Source organism: Lolium rigidum, chromosome 7 (assembly GCF_022539505.1).
Source record: "Lolium rigidum isolate FL_2022 chromosome 7, APGP_CSIRO_Lrig_0.1, whole genome shotgun sequence".
NCBI classification, from domain to species: Eukaryota; Viridiplantae; Streptophyta; class Magnoliopsida; order Poales; family Poaceae; genus Lolium; species Lolium rigidum.
Genome location: NC_061514.1, coordinates 123,270,184 through 123,288,458, shown reverse-complemented (window position 1 = coordinate 123,288,458; position 18,275 = coordinate 123,270,184). Strand labels below are relative to the sequence as shown.

The 18,275-nt window shown below is 40.3% G+C and overlaps 1 protein-coding gene and 1 pseudogene across 1 annotated transcript; both read left to right on the top strand.

The window, feature by feature from the left end:
• The first annotated feature begins 514 nt into the window (after positions 1 to 514).
• Positions 515 to 5,240, top strand: LOC124673699 (annotated as a pseudogene).
• A 6,206-nt stretch (positions 5,241 to 11,446) lies between these two features.
• LOC124674230 lies at positions 11,447 to 17,434 on the top strand. Its single transcript, XM_047210269.1, has 5 exons — positions 11,447 to 11,824; positions 13,386 to 14,080; positions 14,193 to 14,279; positions 15,560 to 16,498; positions 16,988 to 17,434. Exons 1-5 carry the CDS (start codon positions 11,707 to 11,709, stop codon positions 17,036 to 17,038), a joined length of 1,890 nt encoding a protein of 629 aa, XP_047066225.1. The 5' UTR covers positions 11,447 to 11,706; the 3' UTR covers positions 17,039 to 17,434.
• Positions 17,435 to 18,275: the final 841 nt, after the last annotated feature.

Sequence of the window (18,275 nt, the reverse complement as noted above, 5' to 3'; positions counted from 1 at the left end):
CAAATCCAGATAGGAAATCAACCGTCATCCGAAGAGAGGGAGTCGCGAGGAAGGCGCTGAAAGTCACAGTTTGCATAGGGTTTCTCTCCCTCCTGCCAACACCAACGAACAAGCACACCACACAAACCCACACACTCCCCACGAAATTCATTCACAAACCAACAGAAATTCCGAGAGAGAGAAAAAAATCCTCTCAAAAAACCAGCGCTCCAAATCCCTTCCACGGAGCTTCCCGAATCCCACGAATCCCCTCAAATTTTCCCAATCTCTGACTCCGGCGCCGCCGCCGCCGCCGCCCTGGGCAGATTTCCCGACCGGGCCCATCGAGAATTCCAGGCGCCGGACGCGGAGTGGCCGCCGACTCCGCCGGTCGCCCGCCGCGGCCCTCGATTCCGAGCGGCCTGCGTCCCGTTTCATCAATCTTGTCGCGGCGGCGATTTTTTTCCTTCACTGAAGGAGGGGAGCGATTTTTTTTCCTCCCGGGTCTATTTTTTTTTGGGTGCGCGTCGCGCGTGTGGGTCTGGGAGAGATTGTGTGCTCTGAGGGAGTTAGGGTTTGGCTGGGTGCCTAGGGTTTGGTGGTCTCGGCTTCCCCCGAGTGGGGTGTGGGTGCGGATGCGCCGCTGAATCGTACGTCCTCGAGTGATTGGCAAGGAGTGGATGGTAGTGGTGTTCCATTGTTTTGCCGGATTGGTTCCTGCTGCTGGGGCGTGTCGATGGTGAACGGAGCCAACTGGCATGGACCTAGGTGAGCCCTCGTTGAAGCCAGAATGGCTGGTGCGGGGGATTGCCACACCCACTGTGGCCACCACAGGTCTCCGGCCAGGAACTTCGCCCCGTGCAGGTGAGCTGCTTTTCGTTTCCAGTTTGCAATTTCGGTTCATGTAATGGTTAGCGGTTAGTGCTGTTTATAGAACGTATGCGAGATTAATTGTTATTATAGGAGTCGCATCGGAGATGTTTCTAGTGACATTGGATAATGTTAGAGCAGCTGTTATCGGCACTTAGACTTGTTTATGCTTATTAGTATCTTTTTTATGTATGCATGACAGAGTCATTGCACTTCTGCTATGCGGTTGCTGCCTGCATGCTCACCATTCTCCTTAGATGAATGACCATTCTTCAATCTTCCTATCACCATATTTGACATTAGTCTGATTTAAGGTCAATGGTTGTACTGCGAAGCGCTTTATTTAATATGTTGAATGAACCATGGAGCCAGTGTAGCATTATAACATTATAAATGGGTAATCGTGAACTTGCGGCAATAACTAACGAATCTTGCTTCCGAGACATTGCATCATACACCAGCCTAAACTGATGGTTATCAGTTTCCGTATCAACTGCAGTAAGTGTTTTAAATTAGATGTTATTTTATCGGCAAACTTATTGGGCTATTGTGCTGGAGTTCGGTTCAGAAACTTTGTTCTTGTTGGTTAGCCATGTTGCAGCGTGGCTGCATACTCTTGCAGCTAGAAATAGTTTGCCGAAGAGAGTACTGAAGAATTATGTTCTGTATTTGTTGTGCCTACTACAATTATTTTTTTGCTTGTTGCGATCTGAGTGCCATTGGGTGGCCCTCGTGTGGGATAGCGATCATACTGCATAGTGTGTATTACATTAGTATGGCAGCCTTTTATTCTATGCTATAGCTTTGTACCTGTGAATTTTGTTCTTCTTGCACTTTGCACTCATCAGCAATGTTCCATTGTTCATTTACTACTTATTGCCATTTTCAATGCCTTTTTGGTTGGTTTGGTGTTCTGTTGCATCATTTAGCTGATCATATATGGACCTACTTGTATTGACTGTTCTTTTGAGCTTCGCATGCTTACTATATTTTGCTAAGGTGTTTTTTTGGATGCTTTAGATGACCAAGACAGGGGTGCTTCATCAAGAAACCGATCATCAGGCCGCGATCGTGAACGGAGCTCCCAACAAGCCTCTTCACGCAGGGGTTCTGGCCCAAGTGTGTCCAGACGGCTTGATAGGGATGGTACAGTGAAGTCAAGAGGCTATGCCAGTTTTGGAAGGAGCAATAGAGAAAGGGGTGTGAAAAAGACTCTGATTTCCGTGATCGGGAGAGTAGGTTGGGTCTTCCAGATGACTCCTTGCATGATGGCTTCGGGTCCTTCAGCTCATGCAGACCTGAAAGCAATAGGCTTAATCGTGTTCGTCCAAAGCTGGACACATTGACCCGGGTAGCTGGGGTAAGTTTGGACAATGGTAATCTATCTAGAAAAGATGCTGGTGGTATATCCTTTGAGCGAGAATTTCCAAACCTTAGTTCTGAGGAGAATAATGGAAAGCATGACATGGGTAGAGTTCCATCTCCTGGAATTAGCACCCCAATTCAGAGCATACTATTGGCTACTGCGCATGATGGCTGGAACTCCGTGCTAGCAGAAGTTCCTGGACTTAGTGAGCCAAGCAATAACTATGTTTCGTCTGCTTTATCACATGCTGGTTCCAGTAGGCAGCTTGAAGTATTAAACTGCGGGACTGCATTAAGCATGGCTGAAACAGTAATGCAAACACCATTACAAATTTCTACCACGCCCGAGGTAGTGTAATGAATAATGAATATGATATCTGTGTTATTTTTTCTCTTTTGTATGTAATAATGTAATATTATGTACCAGAAACTTGATCTAACTTGTGTTCTGTGTACATTATCTTTTTTTTTCCAGCTGTTGATTGATGCTCAAAAAATTGAAGAACGAACTATGAGGCAGTGTGCTCTAAGACCTCTGACGCCTTCATCAAACAAAATATCTGTACGCACTATATTTATTGCCTTATTTTTGAGATTAATACTTTTGTTTTCTTGTTTGTGTCTTCTGTATTTACCATATTTTATTTAAATCGTAGAATATATCATCTATATATATGTAGAAAAAAGCACATGTCTTGCGTAGTTGTTAAGTAGTAGTACAGCTATGATAAAGAAATGAGTCAAATGACATCCTAAAACTTTATATGAATTTGAATATTAGTGGATCAAGCACTTACTTTTTCTATACTGGAATCTGTTTCATCAATGCCCCTTAAAATTATCTGATCCTAAATTGTACATATTTGTACTGATCATAGCCAAAATAGTTACTCTCTCCGTTCCATAATTCTTGTCGCAGATTTGGATGTATCTATTCACAAAATGTCTAGATAAATCCAAATTTATGGCAAGAATTATGGAACGGAGGGAGTACCAGATATGACCATACTTTGGTTCAATCGCTTCATGTTCTTTGCAAACTGCATGTATACACGAAGCAGATGTTGGCGATTACCTTAGCATTGCGAATGACTGCGGTGTCTTTATTGCATAATAATTTATCTAAGTGGAATGCATGATGTGTCCAGAGTATGGATAACTGGTTGGTTGATAGTTGAACGTATGTGTTGGAGATTGGTGGACATGCTTTTTCTGTTTTGCAGCATTTAATTATGAATCATTTTGGTTGATTGGTTGCTTTAACATTTGATTATTTGACTAGAGAATCAAAAAAATCTGTAAATCAGATAAAATTTCCGTTACATAGAATCTGTTTGTTGTGATGGAACACTTCGCTGGTAGTGCGAACTTTGTTACTTCTTTTATTTATTTGCTTCATGGACACCTGAAAAAAGAAACTATTAAGATTACTTTGCATGTAGGTTACTTATATCTTGTGAAATTAGATTAAGTATTAGGATTTTAGTGGAACAAAAAAAATTGGGTTAAAACTTAAAAGACGTACACCTTGAAATTCTTGATTAGTCTGTAAATATCACTGCTTATTTGTAGACCTTTTTTTTTGTCTTAGTTTGGCATTGCAGTGGCTTAATCTATAATTCTATTTTATTTCTTATGGAAATGCTATCTTTTGATATTAAGACAACAAATATTATTTCCAGAAGTCATCGTAACAGCCGCAAACTACCCCTTTGTATATTGCTTGATTAACATTGGATCATTAAGCCTGCAACTGATAAATTACCACTTAGTTTGTTAAGGCATGTCTGTGTTTTGTTGTATGTTGCAATTTTTTACCTGAAATGTAATTTCTCTCCTTACCAGTATGAAAGATATTTTCAAACCCGAATGTGTTTTTTGTACTGTATATCTGTTTCACTTATTTATCGAGTGGTTGTCTTGTACTTAAAAAGCAACGCTTTAATTTGCACTAATTTCACTTATTCCTGCAGGTATCTAGTTTGTCAGACAAGTTTAAAATTAAAGGTGCAAGAGCTGGGGATTCTAATGGTGCTATCAAGACTGCATCACAACTGTCAGCACAGCCTTCTAGCAACTCTGTTCGCACTCCAGTCAAATCTGAGCTTGTCAAGCCATCTCAATCAGGATGCTTTCAAGTCCTGACCCGTGAGCAGAATGGTGCTGGAAATACTGCCAAAAATTGCGCTAGCAATCCTGTAAGCCCTATTCTAGGCCGATCTTCTTCAGTAGAGCCACTGAAAAAATCCATTGTCAACCAGAAGCTTAAAGGTGTCACAAATGGCCTCCCTATGCATCTACAACCAGGTCCGTTTGGTGAGAGAAAATCAATTGCAAAAGACAAGCATAAGTTCTTTGAGTTGCTGCGGAGCAAGTCTTTAAATGGTTCTAGCACTGGCATAGAGTCCTCATCTAGCTTGATCGATGAGCAGAAGAACCCTTCTCTTGATTTGTCTTTGTTTAACGGTGGAATCAAATGTACCGAACCTGGAAGTAAGTCCTGTGAGGATGCAAATTCTTGTGATGGATCTCAGCGACACCTCTCTGACAACGACGAAATCAAGCCATCTTTGGAACCTCGTGATGTTTTTTATGAGGGTTTGCATGGAGTTGATGCTGACAATGCGGAACCAAACTCTTCATCAGATTTAGGTGATGTTAAAGATGTATCTGCGGTGCCTCAGGCAGAAAAAACTGAAGCCACTGTGTCCATTATGCCCACAGATATAAATTGTGGTTCCACAAAGTCAGACTCCAGCTATGACAATGCCCGTTTATTGTTTGAGCCCATTGTAGCCATGGAAGTGGAACAATATCCTAGTGAAGATGAACCTAGTCCAGAAGAAATGGCGTTCCTGAAATCTCTTGGCTGGAAAGAAGACGAGATAGTTCCACCTCTGAAACAGGAAGAGATTGCTGATTGCGTAAGTTTTGTTATGTTTCTTATTCTAGTTCATCAACATTATTGGCTTTCAGAACACAGGTCACATGCTTAGGTTTTTTCTTATACTAAATTCACTAGTCTCCAGTAGGTACTCGCTCCAGTTTCACCAAACAGCTTCCAAAACTTCCATACCAGCTTTAGTTATTCTATAAATCAATTTAATTTGGCTTGCCATATCAGAAAAAAGACTTGATGATTAAGTTTGCCATGCAAGTATTTGGTGCCATCATCAATGTACTTCTGTCATGCTGAATGATTTAAGGGATTTAGCAGAAGGGGCTGCTTTCAGTTGATGCTAAAGTGAAAGTCCGGGGATTTTTATAAAATAGTAAGAATCGGGAGCCAGTTAATGTTTTGATACCCCACAGAAATCTTATTTACATGGTAGTGTATATCGTTTAAGTTTTCTGGTAATCCACATCAGGAATACCCATACTTGTTATATTTTACCATGTGTAGCTACCATTTATTGTGACATAAGTTCCTACTATTTTGTAGTTAAGGCACAACGTGAGGCTGCAGCAGAAGCTTGAGGAATGTAGGGGCTAGATAGGAGTCATCATGCTGCGAACTTTTGGGGGTCAAGCTGTAACATGATGAGTTTCGGTTACGACATTGACTGTCATGATGTGATTGTCTAGCTTAACGAATCAAGAATTTTCCGGTTCAGCTTGTGGGGGGTTTTCATGAGTAGACTGATGTTTTTCCCTGCTGAGAAGACGTTCGAGGGTTTTGTTTCTCATTTTCCAAAAGGAATACGGATGCAAAAAAAATGCATGTATGGTGTTGGAGGCACATAGTTGTGCGCCTGCTGTGCCCAGAAAGAAATAGGCTGTCTTCTTTTTTATACGTCTCATGGCTTATCCTTGTTTTAGAAAAGAAATGAAAAGAATACTGGGTCTTTACATGAAAAGGATGTGCCTATGGTTCGTGATCTCAAATTTTGCATAACCTTCTCTCATTCTATATCTCCCTTTGTGTCTTTGTTTAATTTGTGGTGCTCAATTGCTCACCCTAATAGGCTGTTAAATGTGATCAGAAGCATTTGCGTGTGATTTATTTTGTGGAGAATCATATCCAGATATGTCATTTAGCTATTATATATGGGCGTCAATTGTTGATAATATGGCTTCACATTCATTTTGACCATCAGTATTTAACCCCCTTCCTATTATTGGTGATGTACATAAGCATCAATGTTTTCCTTAGTTTGTGAATTAAGCAGAGTATGGATGCGTGAAATCCTAACACTACTTGATTAGCTTAGAACAAAATCCTCATGTTCATGAAATGTAAGTCGATAAAATAAATTAGGGTATTGTAGCACATGGCAACTTATATAGAACCATTCATGAGTTCCGTCATAATTACACAAATAAATAAAATGATCTAGAAGGCTTCCACACCTTTAAAATTACTTGTGCGGGGAATATTTAACAACATAATATTGATAAAAAAGTTCAGCCAAGAGGAGATTTAAACATATTTGGAACTTTGCATACGCACTTCAAATTAAATTTTTAGAATGTCTGCTTTTATTTTTTCTCATAGTTGCGTGCATTCTAGTTATTTACAACACTATCAATTTAACTCATTTGAGAGTTGTGTGTTTAGTTTTATACTAGAGGACTTAAAAGAGATCAAAGCGAAAATTAATATCGAAGTTGGGTATGAAGTAATTCACAGTTTGTAATTCGAGTATCCACCTCAACTTCGACTTATTCTAAGAGTCTAATCTTTTTAAACTTGTACTTATTTATTTCTTGGTTTTTTTTTTCATTTTGATAACCAATAATATGATCTATATGCGTCAACTATTTTACACATGTCCAAACAATATTAATGTGTGGAAGATCTTAAAATCAACATCAAAGTACACGTGTAGTAAAACAAAACCTAGTTCATATATCTAATAAAAGAATCACAAAGTGTTCATTTTAATATTGGCCCGTAGCTAAAAGGATAAGAATTGTCCCTTATTGAAGAGATGATGATGAAACTTGTTATGCAACACATGAATGTAAACTAAACTTTGCGCACAAGTAAACATGCTAAAAGCAGTAAAGATTACAAGGTTTTAGGATCTCCCCAAATTTGCAATCAAGCTATGCGGGATCAAATAATCTCTTGTGGTTACCTAGTTCATCTTGGACAGTGGTGGAGCGTCTTCTTCCTTCCGATGCTTCCAAGTGCACGCGTGGGCGATGCACGCAAAATGGGAAGATAGCTCTATTATTGTAGCTTGTTGTTCCTTAGTGATCTCCAAATTTTTCTTCTTATCTTCTGCCATCTCAATAAAAACTTTAGTGAGGGTTTTCACCCTACCAAAGATGTCATCGATCTTTTTTTTTCAAGGTCTTTGTTGATCATCCAATAGGCATCGATCCCTTCTCACCAACAGTGCTAACACAAGTCTTAAAAGTTCCCTCAAGTTTAGTGATATTTTCGTTAATCTCATCTGATTGTACGTTCTTTGGTTTGAGTGGTGAAAGCCCCAAAGGAGGTTTTGGAGACATCTCTTAAGATTATACATGTATCATGTATGGATTGGGAAGATGACTTCTTTCTCTTTTGTGTTGATATGCCTCAACATCTCCAGACCATGCGGGAACTACATGTCCTCCCAGCTTGGTAATGGAACCACCTTCGTTAGTTATAGGCATGATAGTTGGGCCTCCTTGTTAGTCTCAATAGGTTTGAATTCCCTCTTGGGCTCCGTGGGTTTCTTAGTCCAGATTCACTTGATATGGAAATGTTGCATCATTATGGTGATTGGATCTAATGAGAAAGCAAGGGGAGACCCTTTGAGAGGGTTAGGTTAAGTCACCAGCCCTAGGTTCTACGACATTAGGTGCATAAATAAAAGAGGAAAAGAGGTTAGTAAATATTTAGGGAAAAGTCACATTTTAAAGAGGAATTTTCATCGATAACGACCAATGGTACGGGCATGAGCAACCGTACCAGTGACCGTACCGTAGTGTTACCGATGATGATAATTTTTTTTGACAAACGACGGAGAAAAGACAAGTTCACTAGGTGTTTTAACGATCACTGGTACGAGCAGGAGAAACCTTATGGGATAACCGTACCAAAATAAAAGATTTCTCTTGCTAGGCATTTGCGAGTATAACGAGTATAGGTATGACCAGGGGTGACTATGGCTCGACAATATCGAATTCGTGAAAAACGACGAAAAAATAGAGGGTATAACGAGTTGGTACGGCCAGGGTCGAAAAAACATGTCAAAACAAAGCAAAAGGAAAGGAGAAAGGGAAAATGAAGACAAAAATGACAAAAAAAGCAAAGTACTAAGACAAAATAATATAAGTGAAATATATTTCTCAAATAGCTATTGGGTTCATACCTTAGATCTGTCGCCTTCTGGCCAAAACAGTGAGAATTGCCTCAATGGAATTTTGCTCTTCGCCAAGATAATGCTTCACACGGTGCCCATTGACGATCCATGATGTTCCTATTTTACATTTCATCTGAATACCTTTGAAGAGTAGGCTTCTTCCACACCATAACCACTAAATTCTTACTTTTTTATCTATCTATCTATCATGCCACATTTTAACCCTCCCTTTAAAATGTCTAGCACTTTCATAGGATTCTTTTCTAAGTTCATCAAAAGCATGGATATCAAGTAGAAAGTCTAGCACTTTCGTACGATTCTTTTCTAAATTCATCTAAAGCATGGATATCAAGTAAACGTTTTTCCTTTGTAGTTTTAAGGTCATAGTTCAAATTTTGATGGACCAATATAACTTATGTTCAAGTTTTAGAGGCAAATGAGAAGATTTACCATAAGCCATTTTGTATGGTGCCATCTCCATAGGGTTTTTGTAGGCAGTCCAATATGCCTATAATGCTTCATTTAGCTTCATTGACCAATCTTTTATTAACCTTCAAATAGTTATTTTAATAAATTAAATAGAGTTACTAAGATACAAATAACAAATCCAAGACGAGCTTCCAAGTTCCAACCAAAATCCTTGCTCTTGTTTATCCCCATCTACTTCACCCAACCAAATCTCCACATGTATGCAATATAGAAACATATAATTGTGCTTAGTAACGTAATGATCTCATTTTTCAAGGACAACAGTCTTTAGTTGGTCGCTGGAGAGTCAGGTTCCAACAAGATTTAATGTTACATCGTTTTAGAGTGAAGGCCTCTTTGGTGCAACCCCTAGTGGACTGGATTCTGAATATATTTGTATAATGATCTTCTTTGTAGCCCATTTCTTCCGTCCTTGATGTAAATTATTTCTTGGGACTTCAGACCATAGCCTTATACAGTTTCGCTTTATCATTAGTATAAAATTTATACCGTAGGGGCTTTCCCTACGATATTGTTGCTCAAAAATTTGTGCTTATTCAAAAGTGGTTAGAGGTGGCATTCTTCTACCGTATAACTTCCTCAATTGGTTGTTTCGTGACCTATATATTCCAATTACTAGCCTAGGAGGTCTCAAAATTTGAGTTCATCTAGATCCAAATGTTGTAGTGAACCTCTCATGGTTGTTTTAGTTACACCAAGGGCATCACCGCCTACAATCCTATCTTTGTCTTTCTCTTTATTATTTTGTCTTAAAACTTTGTAGAAAACCATTAGTCGCACAAGAAAAACCCTAGTGATTTTCCATGCCGGTGGCTAACTCCTCGTCCTTTTGGTGTTTATGTAGCAACTTACAATCACTGTGCTAGTGATTTCATAAATTCCACCGATGTTGTTCACATATCTAGAATCGTGGTCTCTTTGCAATCTTATATGAAACATAAGAACCTTTACATTGGTGACTTTTACAATGCGAGAACTACACTTTGAATCCCTATTAAAACCAATGCTTGCACAATGCAAGGTATATGTATTGGCTATCTCGTGTGGTACATGTGCATCCACAAATTGCACATGAGTGTACATTATAAGAAGTGCTCTTGGAAGCATATTCGTTGAGAACACAACATTTTAAAATAATCAAGGGCTCTAATTCTCTTTTTTTAAATCTCCCATAGCCGCAAAACACATCGGTTAAAAGGATCAAGCTGAAGGAAGAATTTTTTCCCATGTTGTTGTTCTCTAAAGTCGGATTTGACTTGTGGCTCTGTATGCACTCACATAAAGTCATTTATATGGCTTTGTTCATCGCCACAATTGTTTCTATAATTCTATCACTTGTTTAAAGATGGATGGGTGATGTTTGAAGGTTCAAAACAATCAAATGCTCCATAAATTCGCCTCCCTAACGTTCTTTCCACTACAACACGAGTCTTCCTTCTTTGCACCACTAGTTGCCAAACATAATTCAGTCCATGCAAATTCAAATTGGTATTTCAAGAAATCACTAGCATTCTACCGCTGAAAAGGATGGACACAATAATGTGCTTCATCATGATCTAGTGTGGAGTCATATTCGTGCACTAGGCATCTAGCACAAGTACATGCTTTCCATCACAAAGTCGGAGTGACTTTAGTGTTGACCGACAAGTGTTTTTTAATACTCTCTCCACCCGAGTTTTTTTTGTTGCGAAACACAATACACACGTAGACGCTTACATATACGCACATACACTCACCCTTTTAAGCCAAAATTTTTATAGTTTGATGACTGATTTTATGAAAAAAGCGTGGCAAAATACACCATGTAACATGACCCTTTTTGTGTATAATAAAAAAGAAAAAGAGAAGAGAAAATGATATCAACTGTCACCAAGGAAAGGGAAGAGACATGAGCAGGACTGGCTGAAAGTCACAGTTTTCGCATAGGGTTTCTCTCCCTCCTGCTCCTGCACAAGACGAACAAACACACCACACAAACCCAAACACTCCCACGAAAATCCACAAACCCACAAAAATCCCGATAAACACAAAAATCCTCCGAAAAAAATCGGGTGCTCCCAATCCCTTCCCAAGAACTTCCCCGCCCCTCCCGGAATCCCACCAGATTTCCCAATCTCTCCGGCGCCGCCGCCGCCTTCCGCAGATTTCCCGACGAGACCTAGGCGCCGTACGCCGCCAGAGTCTTGGCTGGCTCACTCGCTGCTCGCCCGTCCGCCCAGGCGCTCAATCTCGGTTCCCCAGTCCCGACCTACCAACCCTGCTTCTACTCCCGCCGCCGTGCCGTACCTAAGCGTCGCCGCCGGCGCCCCAATCTCCCCGCCTCTCACGCGGGGCGCCGCCATCGTACGCCGTCCCCGTTCTTCCTCGCCGGGGCACCGCGTTCCCCTCCGCACCCTTTGGCCATTGGGTTTTGATTTGAGGTATCAGGTTGTTTTCATCCAGCGACCAGTTAAATCCCGCTGACCTTCCGGGCGTGCCGCTGCGCACCCGGCACACCATCTAGATCCGCCCCTGCGGGGCTAGGTTTTGCTGTACTCAGCCTTCTGCCGAGAGGGCGTTGTGCGCCTATGCGCCATTGAATCGTGCGCTGGCGCCGCCTTGAGTGCTAGGCGAGGAGTGGAAGACAGTGGTGGCTTTTTTCATTACTGTGCCGGACTGGTTCCTGCTGCTGAGGGCGGGTAGATGGTGAGCGGCGTCAGGTGGCATGGACCGAGGTGAGCCCTCGCTGAAGCCTGAATGGTTGGTGCGTGGGGTTGCCACGCCGACAGTGTCAGCCGCAGGCATCCGGCCAGGGACTTCGCCCCGTGCTTCGCCCCGTGCAGGTGAACTGCTTTTCCTTGTCAAATTTTCATATTAATGCATATAATGGATAGCGGTTAGTGCTCTTTATAGAATGTATGTGAGATTAATTCACATCGGAGATGTTTCTGGTTGCATTGGATAATGTTACAACAGATGTTATTGGCGCATAGGATTTATCTATGCTTACCATTTTTATTTAGCATGGTGAAGTTAGTACACTTCTTCTGGTGCGCATTGCTGCCTGCAAGCTCACCATTTTGCTTAAAACATTTACCATTCTTCAATCTTTCTATCACCGTTATTGGCACGAGCCTTTTCCAAGGGCAATGGATGTACTGTGAAGCGCTTTGTTTACTATACGTTGCATGGAATGCGATGCCACATTAGAAATGAGTAATGGTGGACTTGCGGTTGTCGTTGAAGAATCTGGCTTCGGAAACAATGCTTATATCTGCCTTGTGTTGGTGCTTGTTATTTACCGGGAAATGTTTTAATGGGAGTTATTTGGCTATCGTGCTGTAGTCAGTTTAGACTTTGCTGGATGCGGACATTTACTGGTTTATATTAGTTAACCATGTTGCTATAATGCCTCAGCAGTCCTCATGTGCTATGGAGTACTGAAGGATTAGGCAGAATCACCTATAGTAACATTTTGGTGTAGGAAAAACTTCTTTAGTACTAGTTAACATTCTTTCCTTTTTTTAATGGCAGTTAACATTCTTTCCTTGATACACTGGAACATGCATGTTATTGCGCTTGATATGGTTGTTTTAATTAGCATACTAGAATATATAAAACTAATGGTCAACAATATAAATTAATTCGTTACTACAACTAAATATATAATTAACTTATTAGTTCCACTACAATGTATCTGCAATCTCAATGCGCGCAACACAATGCGACATAAAAACATGACCAAGAGGTCAATGACGCAATTTCACATAATGAACTTTGCTTGTGAAGAACTCAGTCTCAGTTGTAGCTTGGTCCCATTTGGAGGCAGGAGAGGTGCTGGAAGTTAACCTCGCGCACTAGACTTGTCCTGCTGCAAGGAGCCAAGGAGACAAGGTCCCAGGCTTCATCCGTGCATAGTCGGTGACTTAGCTCCTGTTGTGTTAAGCAGATGGAATTATTATGGATTCAAGGCACAGAGACTTTGCACGGCTGCATACTCTTGTAGTTACACATACTTTAGTGTATTGTTATTTATCATTTTTTACAATTGTTTTCTTCTGCTGATGATCATGTTTTGCTTGTTTTTACCTACGCATTATTGGGTGACAGTCGTGTGGGATAATGATTATACTGCATAATGCATATTACATTATTACAGCAGTTCTTATTCTGTACTGTTGCATTAACACTTGCAAATTTTGCTGTTTTTGCACTTAGTATTAGTTAAGTATTGATGTCCGATTGTTCCGTTACCAATTAGTGTTGTTCTGGATACCTTTTTGTTGGTTTGGTGTACTGTTGCATGGTTTAGCTTAACATGTATGGACCTGTTGCATTGACTGTTCTTTCCAGCTTGTGATTTTACTGTACATTCGCTAAGAAGGTCTTGCTTGAATGCTTTAGATGATCAAGACAGGGGTGCTTCTCCAAGAAACCAATCATCAGGTCGTGATCGTGAACGGAGCTCCCAACAGTCCTCTTCACGCAGGAGTTCTGGCCCAAGTCTGTCCAGACGACATGAACGGGATGGCACTGTGAAGTCAAGAGGTTATGCCAGTTTTGGAAGGAGCAACAGAGACAGGGTGTGCGAAAAGGGCTCTGATTTCCGTGATTGCGAGAGTAGGCCAGGTCTTCCAGATGATCCCTTGCGAGATGGCTTCGGGTCCTTTAGCACATGCAGACCGGAAAGCGATAGGCTTAATCGTATTCGTCCAAAGCTGGACGCATCGAATCGGGCAGCTGGAGTAAGTTTGGACAATGTTAATCTATCTAGTAAGGATACTGGTGGCATATCCTTTGAGCGAGAATTCCCACACCTTAGTTCCGAGGACAGCAATGGAAAGCATGACATAGCTAGAGTTCCATCTCCTGGAATTAGCACCCCAATTCAGAGCATACCATTGGTTTCTGCGCCTGATGGCTGGAACTCGGTGCTAGCAGAAGTTCCTGGACTTAGTGAGCCAAGCAATAACAATGTTTCTTCTGCTTTGTCACCTGCTGGTTCCATTAGACAGCTTGAAGTGACGAACTGTGGGTCTGCATTAAGCATGGCTGAAACAGTAATGCAAGCACCATTGAAAAATTCCTCCACACCACAGGTAGTGTAACCTATAATGAAAATTTTGTTTATTATTCCCTTTAGTTTATGATCGTATTTCCCATCACACTTGATCTAACTAGTATTTCTGGTGCAATATCTTTTTTACCCAGCTATCTATTGATGCTCAGAAGATTGAAGAAAGAACTTTGAGGCAGTGCATTCTAAGACCTCTGACGCCTTCATCAAACAAAATATCTGTATGTGCCATATATTGTCTTTGCTGTGAGATTAATATTTCTTGTGTCTGCGTCTTATATTATTAGCATGGTTGGTTTGAAATTTAAAATCTCCCATCCATATTGTCTGGCAAGTGATATGGCTTTTTGAAAGACAGAACAACCATAGCAAATGTACTTTGTCCAACTTTTTTGCCTTAAGTAATGAAGTAGGAGAGCCTATGAACAACGAATTAATATCCTAATTCTTTATTTGTTTCGATTGTTATTAGTGGATCAACCACATAAGTTTTGTTTCTATGTGGGGAATCTGTGTCTATAATGTCCTCGATGTTTTGATCCTAAATTATGTATGTATTTAGTAATGATGTTCAAAATAGTTAGAAGATATAGACATAGGTTGGTTCAATTGCTTCATATTCTTTGCAAACTGCAAATATCCACTAAGCAGATGTAGACAATTTTCTGAATGTTGCTAAAGGCTGGTGCGTTCTATTATAAATTTATGTAAATGAACATATAATATGTCCTAAATATGCATACAGGTTAGTTGTTTGTTTGAACGTGCATGTTGGAAATTGGACATGCATTTTTCTGTTTTAAAAGTCTATCATCCTCAATATTTTCCTAAATCTGTTTTGTAACTCTGGGCTTTGAACCTAAACTACTTTACAAACATAAGTTCAAAAGTCAACTGTAGGTTGATTTGTGTTGTTATATCATTTGATTATGAAATCTAAGTTGGTAATTTACTAATTTTATGTGGAAATTTTTTTTAAAGCAGATGAAATATCCCTTGCATATTAGGTGTTCGTTCTGACAAAGCACTTCACGGGTAGTGTGATTTTAGTAATTTCTCCTATCTGTTTGGCTTATGAATTCCTCAAGAAATTATTAGGATTATTTTGCATGTGGATTACTTGTACGTTTTACTGAACTTAGATTAAGAGAAGTATATTATTCGGATTGCAATAGCAAAATAATAGATTTTTTCGTTCAACATTAGTTTGTTAATATTACTGCTTATCTAGAGATCATTTTTGTCTTAGTTTGGCATTAGAGTGGCTTACGCATACAATTTAGTATCCAATCCATAGAATAGCACATAGTTTGTGCAAACATGTCTGCATTTTGTGCGATATTACAGTTTTTTTTTACTTAAAAATGTAATTCCCTATCCATACCAGGTTGCAGACAATTTTGAGAATTGTATGTGCTTATTATAGCTGTATTTCTGTTTCACGTATTTATGGAGTGATGTTGTCTTGGTCTGGCACTGATTCACCCAGAATATTTTGCAGGTATCTAGTTTATCGGATAAGTTAAAAATCAAAGGTGCAAGAGCTGGTGATTCTAATGGTCCTGTCAAGTCTTTACAACAACTGTCAGCACAGCCTTCTAACAGCTCTGTTCGTACTCAAGTCAAATCTGAGCTTGGTAAGCCATCTCAACCAGGAAGCTTTCAAGTCCTAACCCGTGAGCAGAATGGGGCTGTAAATACTGCCAAAGATGTCACCAGTGATCCTGGGAGCCCTGTTCTAGGCCGTTCTTTTTCAGTAGAACCACTGAAAAAGCCTATTGCCAACCAAAAGCTTAAAGGTGCCACAAACGGCCTCCCTTTGCATCTACAACAAGGTTCATCTGTTGAGAGAAAGGCAAGTGCAAAAGACAAGCATAAATTCTTTGAGTTGCTGCGGAGCAAGTCTTTAAATGGTTCAAGATCTGGCATTGAGTCCTCATCTAGCTTGATTGATGAGCAGAGGAACCCTTCTCTTGATTTGTCCTTGTTTAACAGTGGCATCAAATGTATTGAAATTGGAAGTAGTTCATGGGAGGATGCAAATTCTTGTGATGGATCTCCGCGACACCTCTCTGACAATGAGGGAGTCAAGCCACATTCAGAATCTTGTGATGTTCTGTATGAGGGGTTGCATGAGATAGTTGCGAACATCAAGTACTCCAACTCTTCATCAGATCTTGCTGATGCTGTGACGCCTCAGGCAGACAAGGCTGAACCCACTCTGTCCATTATACCCACGGATAAAAATGATGCTTCCGTGAAGTCAGACTCCAGCTATGATAAAACTAATATGTCAGTTGAACCCATTGTACCATGGGAAGATGAAACGTACCCTACTGAAGATGAGCCTAGTCCAGAAGAAATGGCTTTCCTGAAATCTCTTGGCTGGAAAGAAGACGAGATAGTTCCGCCTCTGAAGCAGGAAGAGATTGCTGATTGTGTAAGTTTTGATATGTTCTTTAATTCTAGTTCATCAACATTATTTGGCTTTCGATACACAAGTCACATGTTCTTTTTTAATTTCACAAGTCTCCATTAGGTACTTCTAGTGTTTGAGTCCCCCTTATTTAAGTTTCGCCAAAACATCTCCCAGAACTTCCGTTCCAGGTTTACTTAATTTTAATCCATTTAATGTGGCTTGCCAGCCATCTCCCAAGATGGATTTGCACATGAATTTTCACGGGAAAGGTCCAAAGACAGGTGTTTACAGAAAACGGTATAGAGAGAAAGAAGAGAAAGTCTTTTTTTTTTATAAATTTTAATAACCGGGTCCAGTTATTGTTTTGAAACCATATTGATATCATTTACGTGGTAGTGCACATCTTTGCATTTATGTTTTCTTGTTAGACACGTCTGGAATGTGCACACATGTTAAATTTACCTTGTGTAGCTACCATTTGTTGTGACAGAAGTTCCTATTATTTTGTAGTTAAGGCACAACTTGAGGCTGCAGCAGAAGCTTGAGGAATGTAGGGGCTAATGATAGAACTCATCAAACAAAGTTACTGGTGGAGTTCAATCTATGTCCTGATGAGTTTTGGACTTTGGTCGGTAACTACCTCAACTCCCATGGGATGATTCTCTAGCTTAACAAATCGAGTTTCCCCCAGTTAATTTCAGTTCCATGGGATGTTTTCATGAGTAGACTGATGTTTTCCCCAGCTGAAAAGAGGTTTTAGGGTTTTCTTTCTCATTTTCCCAGAAGGAATACCATATGAAAAGCCTGTATGGTGTTGGACGCTCGTAGGCGTGCGCCTGCGGTGCTCAGGAAGAATAGGTTGTTTTCTTTTTTATACTTCTCATGGCTTGTCCTTGTTTCAGAAAAGAAAGGAAAATAATACTGGTGTTTACATGAAAAGGACGCTCTATGATTATCGCTCTATGATTATCGTGACCTCACTTGTCAACCTTTTGTTAATCTTCTACTTGTCTTATTCCTCTATTTTTGCTGTCCATTCGATCTGAGGTGCTCAATTGTCACGCTGTCAGGCTCAGGGTTTTATAGTGAACATCGGTTTCAGATATGTGTATGTCCTTTAACCAGAATACTGTGGCGAATTGGGTAAATATGTGTCAAGACCTATTGTTTGATCACTAGGTATTTACTGATTGAAAATTTCAGGTTTGATGTATTGGTGGATTGTGCAACTATTATAATGTTACTCCTGTTTTGTTAGACCTTTCTGTTATTGGTTGCCATAGAAGCAGAAGGGGAACTTGCTCTCAGCCAGATAGTGTAGTATCCAGATGCTACCTTGAAGTTCGGCACCTGATTGTTTTCAGGTGAGGTCAATTCGTTCAAACTTCTGATCAAAGAGCGCGTTGACATCGCTGTCTCACGTACAACATATACTATACGTCTTCTCCTTTCCCCTTTGATTGAAACTTGTGTCTTCTTGACAGCAATGCTATCCAGTAGAATGTTTGAGATTATACCGTCATTCAAACTCATGACATTATGTTATTGCACCTGCCCTTGATGCTTGGACCCAGCATAGCGGACGGTGGCGATCTCTTGAACAGTTTCCATGGCCCCTTAATCACGAAACTAATCAAGGTGATGTACCACTTCATTGGTAAAACGTAGCTTTCAAAATATAATTTCAGGATTCTCACCTACACCCAGAATTGACCGACTTGCAGCGAAGTTCTGGCGTAATCGGCTTCCTCGCCTGGACAACTAGTCGCTGTTTTCGTAGACCATTTTACTTGCACAC